At 43.8% G+C, this 16,027-nt stretch overlaps 1 protein-coding gene across 1 annotated transcript in view; it reads right to left on the minus strand.

Moving 5' to 3' along the window:
- col5a2a (collagen, type V, alpha 2a) overlaps positions 1-16,027 on the minus strand; it is a 92,767-nt gene that overhangs the window by 38,216 nt on the left and 38,524 nt on the right. The window contains exons 3-11 of the mRNA XM_084310229.1: positions 12,776-12,819; positions 12,515-12,547; positions 12,394-12,426; positions 11,964-12,017; positions 10,730-10,822; positions 9,290-9,361; positions 8,599-8,643; positions 8,395-8,448; positions 8,221-8,274 (exon numbers count right to left, since the gene is read on the minus strand). Coding sequence (XP_084166355.1) covers positions 8,221-8,274; positions 8,395-8,448; positions 8,599-8,643; positions 9,290-9,361; positions 10,730-10,822; positions 11,964-12,017; positions 12,394-12,426; positions 12,515-12,547; positions 12,776-12,819 — 482 coding nt within the window. The remainder of the gene's footprint in view (positions 1-8,220; positions 8,275-8,394; positions 8,449-8,598; positions 8,644-9,289; positions 9,362-10,729; positions 10,823-11,963; positions 12,018-12,393; positions 12,427-12,514; positions 12,548-12,775; positions 12,820-16,027) is intronic.

Here is a 16,027-nt window from a genome sequence, read left to right on the forward strand (position 1 = left end):
GCACGAAGGCCGGATCAGGCCACAGAGTCGCCTGCTATCAGCCCGAATAGACAGGTACTCCGACCGCACAGAGAGAGCACATGGCTCACCCACGCATTTAGCGGAGGTGATGGCCCAAAAAAGGAACACAGTCGTAAGACAGACGATCCAATGGCGCCTGCTCAAGAGGCTCAAATGGGGCCCCCAACAGCCTTTCCAGAACAGTTGGAGGTCCCGACTCGGAGACAGAGAACGTTCCACAGGCTTGAGACGCCATGCATCAAGCAAGAACGTCCCACGAGAGGGTGGCTGAACAGTGTTCTGCCTCCCACTCTCGAACCATACGCCACTTCCCTGCGTGAGCCGGGGTGGTGGACAGAGCGCGCGCGTTCTGGATGGCGTTAACCACAGAAGAGTTAAGACGCATCCCCACCAGATTCACCCTTTCAGCAGCCAAGCCTAGAGGCTGCCCCAGAACAGGTGGCAGAACAGAGTTCCGCGTGCCTGAGAGAGGGCCCACGGTGACCACGGAACAGGCCACGGCGGGGCCACCAAGAGCTGAAGCAGGGCCGGGAACCACACAGCCGAGCCCCGGCCCAGCATGACCAGGATCAAAGTCCCGCGCTCCTGACGTACCCGCCCCAACAGCTGAGCTATCAGGTGTATGGAGGGGGAATGCGTACAGAATCCCGGGCGGCCACGGACACATCGACAAGGCAACCACCCCCAGAGAGGGGTTGTCCTTCCGACTGACTGAGAACCACAAGGGGCACTGGTGGGACTGTCTGCTCGCAAACAGGTCCACCGTGGCCTCCCCGAATCGGTCCCAGACCTGTCTGACTATGTCTGGACGTAGTCCCCACTCGTCGTGGTGAGGACCGCCCCGCGACATCACATCTGCACCCACATTCTCCCTACCGGGGATGTGGAGAGCCCTCAGACTGCGCAGATTGAGAGACGCCCATAGCCAGAGCTCGACCGCCGCCCGGTGCAGACGGATGGAGCGTACTCCTCCCTGTCTGTTGATATACGACGCTGATGTTGTGTTGTCCGTCCTGATCAAAACATGCTTGCCCACCACAAGGTGGCCGAGCCGTTTGAGGACCAGAAGGACTGCCTTCAAGTCCAACACATTGAAATGTAGTGCAGACCGGGCAGCATGGTCCTGCCAGCTGCCCTCTACTGCGTTGGCCCGACACGTCCCCCCCCCTTCATCCCGCGAGGGAGGCGTCGGTGAAGACCGTGACGTGTGACAGCATGCTGCCCATGGGGACCCAGAGGGCGAGGTCCCCCAGTACTGACATGGGAACCTTCAGCCGCTATCACTTGTCTCAGGTCTATGGAGGTGAACCAGTCCCCCACCTGACAGCACTTAAGAGGTGGGTGACGGTCAACATTCTGAACATTCCATAGTACAGGTCCAGTATGGGTCTGACACCCCCCCCCCCCCCCCCCCCCCGATTTATCGGGCACCAGAGAATATCGGGAGGAAACGCCGCTCATCGCGTCCTCCCATGGGACCACGATGACAGTCTGCTTCGCCACCAGAGAACGAATCTCCTCGGCTAGAGCTGTCACTGCCGCGGACTCTGATAATAGAGTCTGTACCAAACCCAAAAACGGAGGGCGGGGGTGTGTAAACTGTAACACAAGCGCCTCCCTCAGCGTTCTCTCCATCCACACCGACATTATGGCTACTACTGCAGCCATACGTGGTAAAAATTCCAAAGCGCCCCCGCCGCCAACTGCCGCTGGTCCGCTAAGAATCGTAGATACTGTAGGTGGCCCGGTCCCTCCCGCTGTGCGTCGTCAACCCTGGTCTCGCCAACCGCGCGAGCAGGGTGTCCCGCGGAGCTGGGATATCGCACCCTGACTCTACCAATGAGGCAATCGCACCCAAGGGGGGGACCCCGACAGAAGGGGCGGTCTGATACGGGGGGAGCGGCCATCACCCCTGGTGACATAGGCTCCCCCGCTGAGCATCTTCCCGGCTTAGCTTGCTGAGGACAGCCTGCTCTGAAGCTGGACATGCATGGTGTGTGGTCCCACACTGCCCGATAAGGTGGGTCTCTACACACCGTAGCCCTGTAGTGATATTACTACCACCCAAATTACGCGTGTGTGAAGTGCCACAGAACAAGTGACACTTTTTGACAATGACATCCTGAGTCGTTCCTATATGACCAGTATAATCTTTAAACTGAACTCTGGAAAGATAGCTCTATGATGGCTCTACTTATAAAAAATGGAAATGAGCCTTTAATATCTGCAGGAAAGGTGCCTGTTGTCTGTGAAGAAAAGGGAGTCAACCTGGAGAATGTGCTTCAGCAGAAGAGAGAAAGCTATAAAATATTAACCCTTACAGACGAAAAGGGAATTCAAGGTTGAGGGTTGAGAACCAGGGAGTCCTGAAACTATAGAGGGAAATCTTAAAAAAACTATATAACAATTAAATGTTTAATGTGTACAGTAAAAGTTTTCATAAATGGCATGCTTATAATTAACTGTCAGTAGAGAATAATACTAAAAGAAGGATGTGTAAAACTGTTTGTCTGGAGGGGATCTTTAAGAAATCTTGATAAGAAATCCTATGGAGGGCCTCGTGCATGGTACCATGTCACGTGGTCACCACAGACAAAGCCGTTGTCTGTTCTGAAGGAATAAGGGACTTTCTGTTACTTAAAACCACTAGGTAACTAGAAGTAACGTTAGTACAAAGAAGGAGGAGTTCATACGAATTATGTATTGTATTTTGGTTTGCTAAACAAAAATGACATCCCTGTGACATCACTGTGTTTAGACCAATCGGAAATATGGTACAATGTCGATATAAAAGAGACGGTTGCCCATTCAAGTAACAGACTTTTTTGAGAGATGAAGATGCTGCTGCCAGACACGGGGCACAAGCCCTGCGAGATGAGATGTTCTGTTGTGTGCTTATTTTAACTGAATTGGAAATTTTCCACTTCAGTCTCTTCTTGTAACTAGCCTTTTTCTAATTAAAAATACCTCTCTATAAATATATCCTTTGTATCCTTTCTTCTGACCAGACGGCCGGGTAAGCATTGAAATGTGTTCTGCATTGTAACTTCACCCTTTGCGTTTTGATTTATGATGTAAAAACTTTAGAAATAGGATTATGCATTAAGGACTAAAGGTGGGTTCTGTAAGCCTGGTTTTATCAAGTAATGCCATACAGTGGTAATACGGCCAACCGAGTAGATTAAAGCAAAATAAATAAAAGTAAACTCTACGGCGAACCGAGTAGATTAAAGCAAAATAAAGAAAAGTAAACTCCGCAACTCCAATCAATCAACTGTATGACTGGAGGGGACGGGGGGGTGCATGTGTGTGAGCCGAGGTCGGCTGAGTTTAAGCCCTGAAGTTTATAGACACAATTGAGTCCTAGACGTCCCAAACTTCGCAGGACGCTGCTTGAAGCTGGGATTCGGACCAATGAGTTATGGGATAATCAATCTGACCTCGGTTTACGACTGGTACTTAACAGCGTGCCTGACTGACCACCGCGGGATCGGAAGTCCAGACGGGGGAGGCACTAACGTAATACCCGGCCTGGCGAGGGCAGGGCTGGGGGGAACCCACGCTGCAACCTCCTGGGCCTAGAGTTCCCCCTCTGACAAATTTTTTTAGATACAGGGAACCCTGCTCCGTCGACAGATACAACACCAGGCTCACCAAACACAGACGCAGGACGTGTGGTGTGGGAGCCGCTTGACAGCACAGCATTCTCATAGACAGACCCAGGCCTAGCTAGCAACTGGGTGTCAGCCCCTGTCTCCATGAGAAGCGAAATGTGGGGCCGCTTGCGCTTCACTGGAAGAACGCGGGCCGCCGCCAAAGGGGACAAATCAGAGCCCTGAGTCCCATAGCGTAGCGGGGGGGAGTAACCGGAGAGCGTGCTAGACACAGCTAGATGGCAACGGTTTTTTAGGGCGTGCCCATCTAATATAGCCGATCCCTCGGGCCACCTTTTTACCACCTGTTTCTCACCTGTTTTCCTGTCCAGGGTATCCCATGTGGGGGAAACATGGCCGCTGGCTGGGGGCCTCACTGCAGCCGCTGGCGAGGCCGTGCTCTCACTTCTGGCTGCGCGGTGTGGGGCAGCGTGGAGCCCAGGTCAAATACCGCCCGCGCCTCCGTGGACAGACCAAGGTCCACCCGCGGAGACCCCTCCCCTCCTCAAGGGGAGATTGCTCCAACCAAGATGCCTGTGAACAACCGTTGACAGCATCCTAGCCCTCCCTGCGGTTATAGCTTGCGGCTGGGTCAAAAACTGAATAACCTCATAACCTTGCGCGATGGTTTTGACGTCGGCTAGCCCTAAGGCCCCACCACCCGACACCATTTTTGACAGAAAAGCAGCCAATTGAGCAATGTTGTTAGTTGCTGCTAAATTCTGTACCGCGGCGGTATACGCTTCAACAGCCCACCAGCCACCTGCCGGGCCGAGTCGGCTCTTGGCGTCGGCCGCGCGGGATACCGTTCCACCATGTCAGGGCAAAGGACCGATGCCACCTGCACCACTAAGCACGGAACACCAGTGGTGGCTGCTGACCAAAGTCTATTACTAGTGAAGCACTGCTCCACTAGTAGCCATGCAACAACCTCCCCTGCGGTGTGCACCCGTGACGGGATAAATGAATGAACGAAAACTCTATTAACATATTGCAGAATGGGCTAGCCCAATACACACAATTGTTAAGGGGATGCAGACCAGAGAAAACATTAGTCCTGTCTACTTCAGGGTCCCCCATTTTCAATTCAGATTCACAAAATGCACACCTGCCCTGAGCCCTGTCGTCAGCCCATCCACCCATGTAAAGGGTAAATACGCCTCCGCTAAACCCCCAACAGTAGACACCGATTGACCGTCAGCATGAATGGTTAAGAGGAGGGAAGAGTAAAGACAGCCCCGGCGGGGTACATGGGAACGGCGCCCCAACATTGTAGCATTAGCATTAGCTGCGCTCGCTAGGATACTTGGAAAAACATCTCAAAAGTGAGTCATGATGACCACGTTTATCCAAATATCCCGCCCCCTGCGCCAATACATCACTCGGTCATCTCACGAGACAACAAGCAGTATTACCCATGCCAGTACCAATGCCTGCTAGCGCAGGTCCTACCTGGGCACGACGTGGCTCGGCTGCCAACCGTCGTGCAAAGTCCCTCGGTCCGCTGTCATGCAACGAGGAAAAAACAGGACAGGACCGCCACGCTGTTAGGACGTGCCGAGAAGGTTCCGGGGGCTGGCGAACTTCTGGCGAATTCCCAACATTGTGTAATTTCTCCTTACGCTTCATAACAATCTCCAGTTCAGAAGTGCATCTGAGCTGCTTCCGCGTTGGAAACGAATGAGGAAGGGTGAGGCGTGACCACTTCCGGCATAATATAGAGGACGCATGGGAGTGGCGTGGTCACGTGCAAGTGGGTGCATTTGTTTTGTTTCCCAGAGCACACTAGGTGCTGGAGATAGTGATGTATCTCAGTAGGCAGAGCGAGACGCGAAGCCAGATAATATATAACCAGTTACCAGTGTTTGGATAGCCCATGTATTTGCAGTTGTGAAGTTATTCTAAATCACTTGGAGTGTGAATGTGATACATAAGAAACAACGTCTTTAACTGGGTGAACACTTTAAAACCTCTTAACATGCGGTCAGAAAAGTGGCAATTATTTTTTCTTTTTTGAGGACTGCATACTTTTTTTTTTGCAAACCAAAATACTATACTTTATCCTTATAGCACATGCATAAGCCTGGTCTCTTTTGAAAGATGACATTCTGAGGTTTATTATACAATAAAGAAAGATCACTTTTAGTGCTAATGAAATAGAGTAACATAGGTCTGAACTTGAGTTGTAGAAAAACTTGTTACTCAAGTTTTTCTGTAGTAGTTAGTAGTCCAGAAGTAGCATTTCCCCAGAAATTCGTATGGCTTAGAAAAGATCCATAGCCTCATTTTCCATTCAGAAATTAGTGATTAGGAGTGATTTTGGTAAACTGTGTACAAAAGAAAAGCTCAGTTTTCTCATAGACTTCAATTCATTCAGCAGTTTTTTCGAGTTTCATTTTCGAGATGGCCAAATGATTGACGGAACTAGAGCCCCAAGAGTCGGGAGTAGTATTTGCGCAATATCGTGTACTTTGCGCAAGCCTCAAATATCAGCATGTAACTGGAGAACCGCTGAACGGATTTTGTCACCTGAAAGTCGACAGGCAACAAATGGGGCTTTAATTTGATATATATATTGTATTAAAAAATATGCACACCCGAGCCACTAGAGGTTGCCAAAGTGCCGGTTGGCAAATCGTCCTCAAAAAGGCCCACATGTGGGCCCTTGCAGCTTACCATCTTTAGATAATAATAACGTTTGAAAACTTCATCTGAGATGACCCATCTCAATCCTGCCCTGTTTTCTTGTTCCTCCAATCACAACTGTTACTTGAAGCAACATTTGTGATTGGAAGGTCAAGAAAAGAGAGCAGAGGTTTGATGGGTCAATTGTACTGTAGTCCAACTTTGACTGTTTGAGCAATAGCATCCGAATTAAGCTTATTTCATTGTAGTGCTAATAGCTGTTAAACACAAACACAAGAGGCAATCCACTCACTCCCACTGGACATCAATGGCTCAACTGTGGAACGGGTCGCATCATTCAAGTTCATGGTGACTACAATATCAAACTCCCTAAAATGCGATGACAATATCACCACAATAACTAAATAAATCCCAGCACTTTTTGAGATTTTTTGCCTATTTTTAAACTGATTCAAACCGCACTTTATATATATATATAATCTATTCTATTTTATTATTTGTATTACTGAAAAACTGTGATTTACCTTACCTACCTCTCTACCTCTCTATCTTTTTTTATTTAATTTATGCTCGCTTATGCCTGTATTTTTTACTGTTGTGAAGCACTTTGAACTGCAATTTCTGTATGAAAAGTGCTATACAAATAAAGTTATTATTATTATTATTATTATTATTATTATTATTATTATTATAATGTTCCATGGGGTCACAAAGACTGAGCTTTGTGACAATTACATTACATGCATGTAATTGAAGTGCAATTGTTTTAAGTGCAATTGGTGGTCTAATGTCCATCAGTGTGCTGTCTTTGCATTATGTGAGATGTCCAGTGTTCAGCTCACACATTTTAAAATGAACTAGTTCCGTTCATAGTTCATAATTTAAAATGTTGAACTAAAGTTCATGGTTTCAAAAATGAACTAGTTTATAGTTATTTTTTCAATACGTTGCTGCAAGCTATTATTTGTCAAAATTATTGCCACAACCCATATAGAACCACAGACAGCAATCAGAATACTGGCATTTCCATCACACTGTGATTATTTATCAGTGTTTCCTCTACCATTGTCTTGAAGGGGCGGTCGGCGTCTCTCTCTCTCAAGTTCGCCCAAAATATGAACGAGTTCATGAACGATCGTTCATTGAACACATTCAGGTACATCACTGGAGATATCCTCTGCCGTGTGCCCTGTGTGTTGTCCAAACTGTTGTCTGAGTGAAGCAACAGTTGTGATTGGAGGATCAAGAAAAGAGAGAAGGGGTTTGGGATAGGTCAATTGTACTGTAGCCTGACTGTGACTTGGACTGTTTATGCAATAGCTTCCAAATGAAGTTTATTTCATTGTACACTGTTAAACACAAGATGCTGTTAAATCACCATACGGTAGATAAAAGTACAAGCGGAAACCCACTCATTCTCGCTGGAAATGAATGGCTCAGCTGTGGAACTGGTCGCATCATTCATCATCATCAAGTTCATGGGGGCCACAATATCAAACTCCCTCAAATGGGACAACAATATCACGACAATAACCAAAGGAAACGTCCAGCAGAGGATGTACTTTTTGAGACAACTTCACAAGCCGAATATCATCCTCCCTACCTCCATTACTGTCTGGTTCCGCTCAGCCTCCTCCTGCTCTAAGACCCGGCTGCAGTGAGTGATATGCAGGATACTGAACTGATCGTTGGAATCACATGTATGTGACTTCTGGTAAAGGGTGGGTTTTATCTTAAAATTTCCCTGAATGCCCAATGGATACACAGTAAAGGGAATGCAATATGGGCATGGTGCCAGCTTCTTTGTTGTCATTTGCTCAAAATGGAATGTGATCTTTCCTCTTTATATATAGAAAGGCATCGTCACACAATGACGCAGAGTTGAGTTGAGTTGACTTACGTCTTCGCCTGGTTTCCCCGGAGGTCCCTCGGGCCCTCTTGGGCCAGATGAACCCTGAAATACAGCATTAAGATTGATTACATACAGTAAGTACCATGGTGGCTGACTGTGTGAACACAGACACAGAACTTGCCCGTAGGTTGACCATACATGGCGAGAAGAATGTTATCGTACCATATGTCCAGGATCACCGACATCTCCAGGAGATCCTTGTGGTCCAGAATGACCCTGAGAGGAGGGAGTGAGACAAAGGGAGAATGGATGATTGGAAAAGAAAAGAGAGAAGAGAGAGATGTGTTGTTCCAATAATTAGTGCCCAATGTTATCATAGCTTTGTAATGTCAAAACTAGGCGGCCATAAAGATGTGATTTACTTACAGACTGACCATTTGGCCCCGGAGGTCCTCTTGTTCCAGATTCTCCCTAAAAGAAAAATGTAAGCTTTAAATCACAAATGGTATTGAACCCAATCCACGGGATAATCCAGCTAGGCTACTATGATCATTATAATCAACATCAGAAAGGGTTTCCTAAGGGACAATGGCATGTAAATAACATCACTGAACAACTGATACATCAGAAATAATGGATTTTGCCATTATGGTTTACAGAGAAAGTCCAAGATTCCAGGTATGTGGACATTGCCTGATAATCAGACTGAACTGCATTCCCTTTCACTTCAAGAAGGCAGGACTAGTGATTGCCAAGGTCCTGATCCAGGCAAATGTGGTTATTTGGTTTCTGTGAAATCAAAGCAACTATTATCATTATTTTCTAACGGCTGAGCCGAAGTAGGGGTAAATTATTTTATTTCAGTCCATTCAGCATGGTAAATGGAACTGCTGTTTATTAACTTGCAATTATTTTCATTTGTGTCATTACACAATAACCATTTGTGGTTGGAGGTTTTTAAAAATTATTGTATATTCTGTTGGAAAGAAGTGATTAAAGAAATTATTATAGAAATGGATTTGAGCCCAACCCGTGGTGGGAATCGTAGCCGTGTCAGTTCATTGTGTCAAACACAATGAAACACTTGTTATCATACAGACATCATCCTCTCTCTTACCCTTGTGCCAGGTATCATGGCTGACTGGCCCGCTGATTTCTCGTCGAAGCCCCCAGCCATCTGAGCCAGGCCCTGCCATTAAAACAGATTTTTTCAGCCATTTATTACTTTAAGTCCCAGACTTCCACCTCCAAGATAAAGCTAATAATGTGCTCACAGATCACAGAGCAGAGCGGATTACATTACAGTCACAGTGTGATTAGTGCCGTTTTATTTTAGTGTGGTATAATGTGTTAGTTTGTGTATGGGATATGGGATAGTTTTGTTTACCTCACTGAGTATAGAGACTACTGTATTATAGATATAATGTAGGATAACAAGGGTGTCAACTTCTGTGGTACTCCTGTTTTTGCAATATATATATTTTTTGTATCCACTTTTTCTCCTTATTTTTTCTCCCATCCCAATATCGTATAGCCAATTCTCCCCTTCAATTCTCCCCTCCCCTGTCATGAACATTGCTAGACTATGCCTCCCACTGGTCGGCTGTAGTGAGGATAGAAGCCTTGCATCACGTGTCCCCTCCGGTACACGAGGAGGCAGCCTGTCGCATCTTTTCACCAGACAGCGCGGACTCTCAGTGGCGAGGAGTAGCGCGTGGGAGGCTCACGCTGGCCCCGATACTTCCTGTCTCTGCTGTACAGGCATCACCCAACCGACCTGTAGGAGTCGATGTCCACAACGTCCAATCCCCACCCATCGACTTTCCACCCGCTACCTCTGCCAATTGAGATAGTATGACGACTGGCCCAAGCCGCAGGCAACTCTGACTCAGGGAGTCGAGACCGGAGTCTCTTGCATTGGTGACGAGTGCAATCTTCGCTACGCCACCCAGCCGCACTTTTGTAATGCAAATGACTGCCACCTGCAGTACCACGTCTAATGGTCTGATGAGCACCCAAGCAGCTGACTCTAGCTAGACAAGCTTATCTTGAATGGTCCCGGTGGAATGTGTATATGATTTACCTTCACTAATGCCCCCCTCCAAGAAAGACACACACACACACACACACACACACACACACACACACACACACACACACACACACACACACACACACACACACACACACACACACACACACACACACACACACACACACACACACACACACACACACACACACACACACACACACACACACACACACACACACACACACACACAGTATGAGTAGAAACTGGTTGGTATGCTTGTCAGTATGATGTTGACTGTGGAATCGCAATTATTTACAGTGTATTGTATGTTGTGAGTGAGTGAGTGAGTGAGTGAGTGAGTGAGTGAGTGAGTGAGTGAGTGAGTGAGTGAGTGAGTGAGTGAGTGAGTGAGTGAGTGAGTGAGTGAGTGAGTGAGTGAGTGAGTGAGTGAGTGAGTGAGCGAGCGAGCGTGTGTGTGTGTGTCTTTCTGTGATGTGTGAGAGGGCTGGCAGTGTAACTCACTCCTGGGTGTGTGGGGTGCCCTGCGGGTCCAGACTCTCCAGGTTGTCCTGGCACACCGGGCTCTCCATCGTAACCTGAAGGTCCTCGCAACCCCTAGACATCAGAAAGACACACGCTGACTCACTAACACCGCAAAGCATTACAGTACATCCACAATTGGTTTGCTCTGGCAGACTCAGTTGCTTTGTCTTGGCCAAGGGGCAAGTCATTCCTGTATACAGTAATACATATTGTCCACTTTAAAGGCCAGATCGGTGATCCAAATGTAAACGAATGGGTGGCCCCACCACCCAAAATAAGGAATACTGAGCTCTTAATACAAGCACTAACACTATAGGCAAATGCATTTCTAATTGTCTTCTGTGTATATTGAGGCTGTAAAAGGCTTATTTGAGTTAACAGTACAATGGGTTAAGAGATATTCCATGTACCTCATGACAAGGTAATGTAGACTATGGTATAAATAGTTTATGTGGTTAAAGAAAAACAGATTGAGGCTTTACTTCTGTTTCATTTATGGATCATGAGTAGAGTTATACAAATTATATGAGACAGAATAAGGCTGTGCTGGTCTGCGGATACTACAGTACTTCCTCAAAATACTGCATACTCTACTTCACACTCCAGCAAAGATGGGTACCATATTAATCCAGGTTTAGAAACTATCTCATCTCCATCAGCTTCATTATCAAATCCTTAAAAAAAAATTGTTCATCTGTTGCCCTTGAATTTTAAAGAAAATGTATGAATGGGTAAATAGTAATATGCTCTTTTTGGAAGCAAAAGTCATCTCATTATGTGATCATTTGTCATGAAGATGGTTTCCCCACAGTATACAGTAGTTGAACTCGTTAAAAGAAAGAATATTTAAATTGTATTAATAAATAAATAAATAAATAAATATAACAATTGATTGTTTTGTATTTAGTGATGAAGCCAATACTGTAAACCATAGTTTAACTTATCACCTCTTACTCCACCACAAATAAACGTGAATAAAGATGAGTAACAGTAACACTAACACTAGTAAATCAAACACTAAAATAACATATCTCGTGTAACACTCAACTTCCAAGGAATCAGGAGAATGAGATCACCATTTGTTCAGCCAAAGGCTATGGTTGTGGTTATGGTTTCATAATTTTTGATAAGGTTCCAATGTAAATGCACAGATGTCTCATCTGGCCCTATTCCAATATTTAAAATCCTCTGGAAACATGTGGATGTGACGTACAGGCCTTCCTTTGTTTCCCCGCTCCCCTCTTGTTCCTGATGGACCCGGAGGACCCTGTTGTAACAGGGAGAAAAGAGACAATTAAAACATTATTGTGGTGAAAATTGCATTTACATCACAGCGACACATAACATACGGTTCTATGCAAAGACATCCCAGTATGTCAAAGACCCTCGACAGACTTTTCAGCTGCTCTTATCTGGAGGAGTATAGGTGAAGTTCTTCAGTAGGTGAGTTGAGCTCTTATGCCATCTAGTGTCAACTGACATAGTTGAACATTCCCCACTACGACTGAAACAAGTCCTCAACAGGTCTTGAAATACATTCTCTATGGAAGGCAAAAACATCCAAGAAAAAATACCGGTATATATACTGTATATATTTTGTTGTATGAACTACAAACTACAAGTAAGACAAACAAGAGGCTTACCATGGGTCCAGAACGGCCTCTGATCCCAGTCACCTAGAAAGTTAATAAATTAAGTTATATTAAGTTTATGATTGGTAATGTCATTAATTGTACAATTGTAGATAATTCAGGATTTACTTACAACTGGAACATCTCCAGGCTCTCCTTTCTGGCCCTAGAAGATCAGAGATGATACTTTCTTTTAATTTGGTGAAAATACTTTTTGATCAAATGCTAGAAGAAAGACATGCACAATTTCTCATATTAGTAAGGTAATAATAGCCATACATTTTATAATATATAAAAAGTATAAAAGTAATAAGTAGTAAGTAAGTAGTAATTAATCAAGTAATCTAGGTGAATCATAAAAGTAATGAAGAAATTCTTAAGGTAAGAGTCTTACCTTGTAGACTCTGCCATCACCACCATCACCGCCGTCACCCCCATCTAGGAAAAACATACAACTCACATGAATAATCATCTCTGATCTTTTAGAGTCATCATTAGACTATAAATCAGAGTAGGCTAGATTTTATATATATTTTACAATTCTGCAATGGCCATATAGGCAATAGATACAACACAGAATTAATTTCAAAGTCATCTCAAAGTCATCTCACCCAGCTAAATAGCTGGAAGTAATCTTAGTATTAATTAATACAGTATTACAATGTTATAGGGATATCCGGACATTTAATTTGAGCCTGGAATGTTTCTTCACCAGCCACTTGTCATTGTGGGGGAAAAGGCCACTATGGCATTTGGTGTTCACCAAAAACAACTTCCAAAAAGAAGATCTGAATTTCTTCTTTTCTTGATTCCAAGCAACAGATGTGATTTGTGGATCAAGAAAAGATGGTGGGGTTTGAAATAGGTCAATTGGGAAGGCAAGTGCACACTGAAGATGTTCAAGGGAGATTAATTTAATACAATATTATAGATCAGGCCAAATGGAATCCAACCAATAACCAATGATGATAGCATTTTGGATACTTTAGATATCTTCTGTCATAGTCGTTTGATTTAGGGTTTCAGCCATTATATACATAATTTACAATGATACTGCCATGGTAAAAGTTATGCATCACCATGGTACCACTTTTGTACTTAAATAATACCATGGTATAATCCAAGTTAAACCATGATACCAATGGTAACATTGTGGTATTTTCATCATTATTATTAGTGACCAAAATAGAATGGAAATAGCATGATACTTTTTCCTAAAGGGTCTAATCTGCTGATGTTCTCTATACATGCATCAGCACCACAACTGTTGCTGTGCAACAAGCTTGTTGAACTAAAGGTGTCAGTTGATATTTTGTTCATTACGCCTGACAGACAATCGATCTTCAGGCTACTTTCAGGGACACTTTGTCAAACACAGTGTGACTGAAACATCTTTCATACTTTTACAATCTAAATCTGTTGATTAAGCTTTGGGCTGAGACCCAGCCGTGGGCCTGTTTCTGGTAGGGTCCCCCACAGCAGCTACAGTAAATGTACCTGTCTTGAAGGAATACTTCACCCTTTCTAAGAAGCATGTACTTGTTTGTCTTGAAGGAATACTTCACCCTTTCTAAGAAGCCTGTACTTGTTTGTCTTGAAGGGATACTTCACCCTTTCTAAGAAGCCTGTACTTGTTTGTCTTGAATGGATATTGCATCCTTTCTAAGAAGCCTGTACTTGTTTGTCTTGAAGGGATACTTCACCCTTTCTAAGAAGTCTATCCAATAATTTCAGTCCATCCAAAAAACACAATGAGATGAGAGTGGGGTAAGATGACATTAGGGGCGAGTGGGGTAAGATGAGCCAGTTTTTACACAAGCCAAAGGCAAGTTGAGCCACACATGGGTAAAGTGACCAATTCACTTTTTCCAAGTAAAAATCTGGACATAATAAAAGATGATTTGTTCCTGTATCGAATACTGCACATCACATTAAGTTTACTTGTAGCGTGTAAGACAAGGGAATCCGTTTACTGTTTAATATGGCCAGTAAGCTTCTTGTTTAACTCATATTTTAAGATCCTCTCTGTATCCTAGGTCAACCAGTGGCTCTACTTACACCAGGGCTTGTGGCTAATCTTACCCCATATCCACCATTTTAAAAGAAATTACCCTATGGTAATTCAGAACAAACTTTTTGGTAATTAGTTAAAATGTGTTATTCCCACGACATACAGGACTGCCACTGCTACTGTATTTTGGACACTCACTCTCTCACTCACCCACTCACTCACTCATACATGGATGTTTTGTGGAGGGACCATTTGAGTCAGATGATCTTCTAGGTGTGGAGCGGAAATTGACTGTTCTCATGTATCCTGCCACCCAGAGCCTCTGTTTTATTCTGTAATAAGGTTACGGATCCCCATCACTCTTTCAACTCTTTCAGTAATGCAGAGGATTTAGTGTTCCAACCACTACTGAATGTCAACAGAGTTGTCTTCTGGGTTGGAAACAGGCAGTTTTATGAATTTGCCTCTAATGGCATGGTAGCAGTGGGAACGCGTTGGCTTTAGGCTACTGTGTAAACTATGAACGAAGGAAGGGTCATTATGTTACTGTGTAGCGTGTGAATGCACATGGGTGCCAAATTTGAAAGCTCTCGGCGTTAATGTAGTGGTGAATGGACAAACCACTCCTTCATCTCTCCCCTCTCAGTGTAACTAATTGTTTTTAATATGGGTGATGGAAGCACTGGCATTTTGTTGTGTTGTTATTTAGCTAATGTTTCATGTGTTTTCAAAGTACATTTCGTTTGATGTGTATGTTAATTAATAAATTTGCATGCATACACACGTTAATGTTATGCTAGATTTAAAATGGACTGGAGCTTCTGATGCATAATGTGATTGAGGTTAGTAACAGGCTAATGTTAGTAGGTACACTGTGATAATACTAGGGCTGGGACTTCACATTAATTTCGATTAATTAACAACAGAAAGAATTAAAAGTAAAAAAAATTATGCATTTAATTGCATGATGATTTTTCTTTATTGTGTAAGAATGTTACCTTTCAAAGGAGACCAGACGCATGCATGTGCTATAAGTATAAAGTATAATAAATCGCTAATAACTTTTTTTCTTAGTCTGGTTTGTTCATAAAAAGAATTAAATAAGAGAAATTTAGATCAATCAAGAGTTTATTTTTTCAATGGTCAACTGTTCTGGAATGTACTTGAAAGTATTGCGTTTTACTTTTACCTCGAAGTGCTTGAGTTTACAAAAGGTCCTTTGCGCTATATATAAAATTGCTGCACTTTGTAAAAAATTGCATTGATCTGTTGGTCTGTGTAGTAGCTAAAACAGGATTTTGCTGCTTAAACGTATGTATAATGTATATTCATTGATTCACTCATATACCAAAATTCATTTGAATTGAACATTTTGCTTTTCGCATAAAATATTTATATGCGATTAAAATGTGATTAATTTAGATTAATTAACTATAAAGTCTCGAATTAATTCGATAAAAAAAATTTATCGAGTCCCACCACTAGATAATACACTAACTAAATTAACTCTGAGACCATTCGCTAAAGTTATGTAATAAAATATTTTTGCTACAGTTGAGTTGAGTTTTTGACATGGTGATCAGGCGGTAAGTATGTTTTTGAATTAAATGTATGCCTTTGTTATTTTATAGCTAA

The sequence above is a fragment of the Notolepis coatsorum genome (genome assembly GCF_963971535.1).
Source record: "Notolepis coatsorum genome assembly, chromosome: 3".
NCBI classification, from domain to species: domain Eukaryota; kingdom Metazoa; phylum Chordata; class Actinopteri; order Aulopiformes; family Paralepididae; genus Notolepis; species Notolepis coatsorum.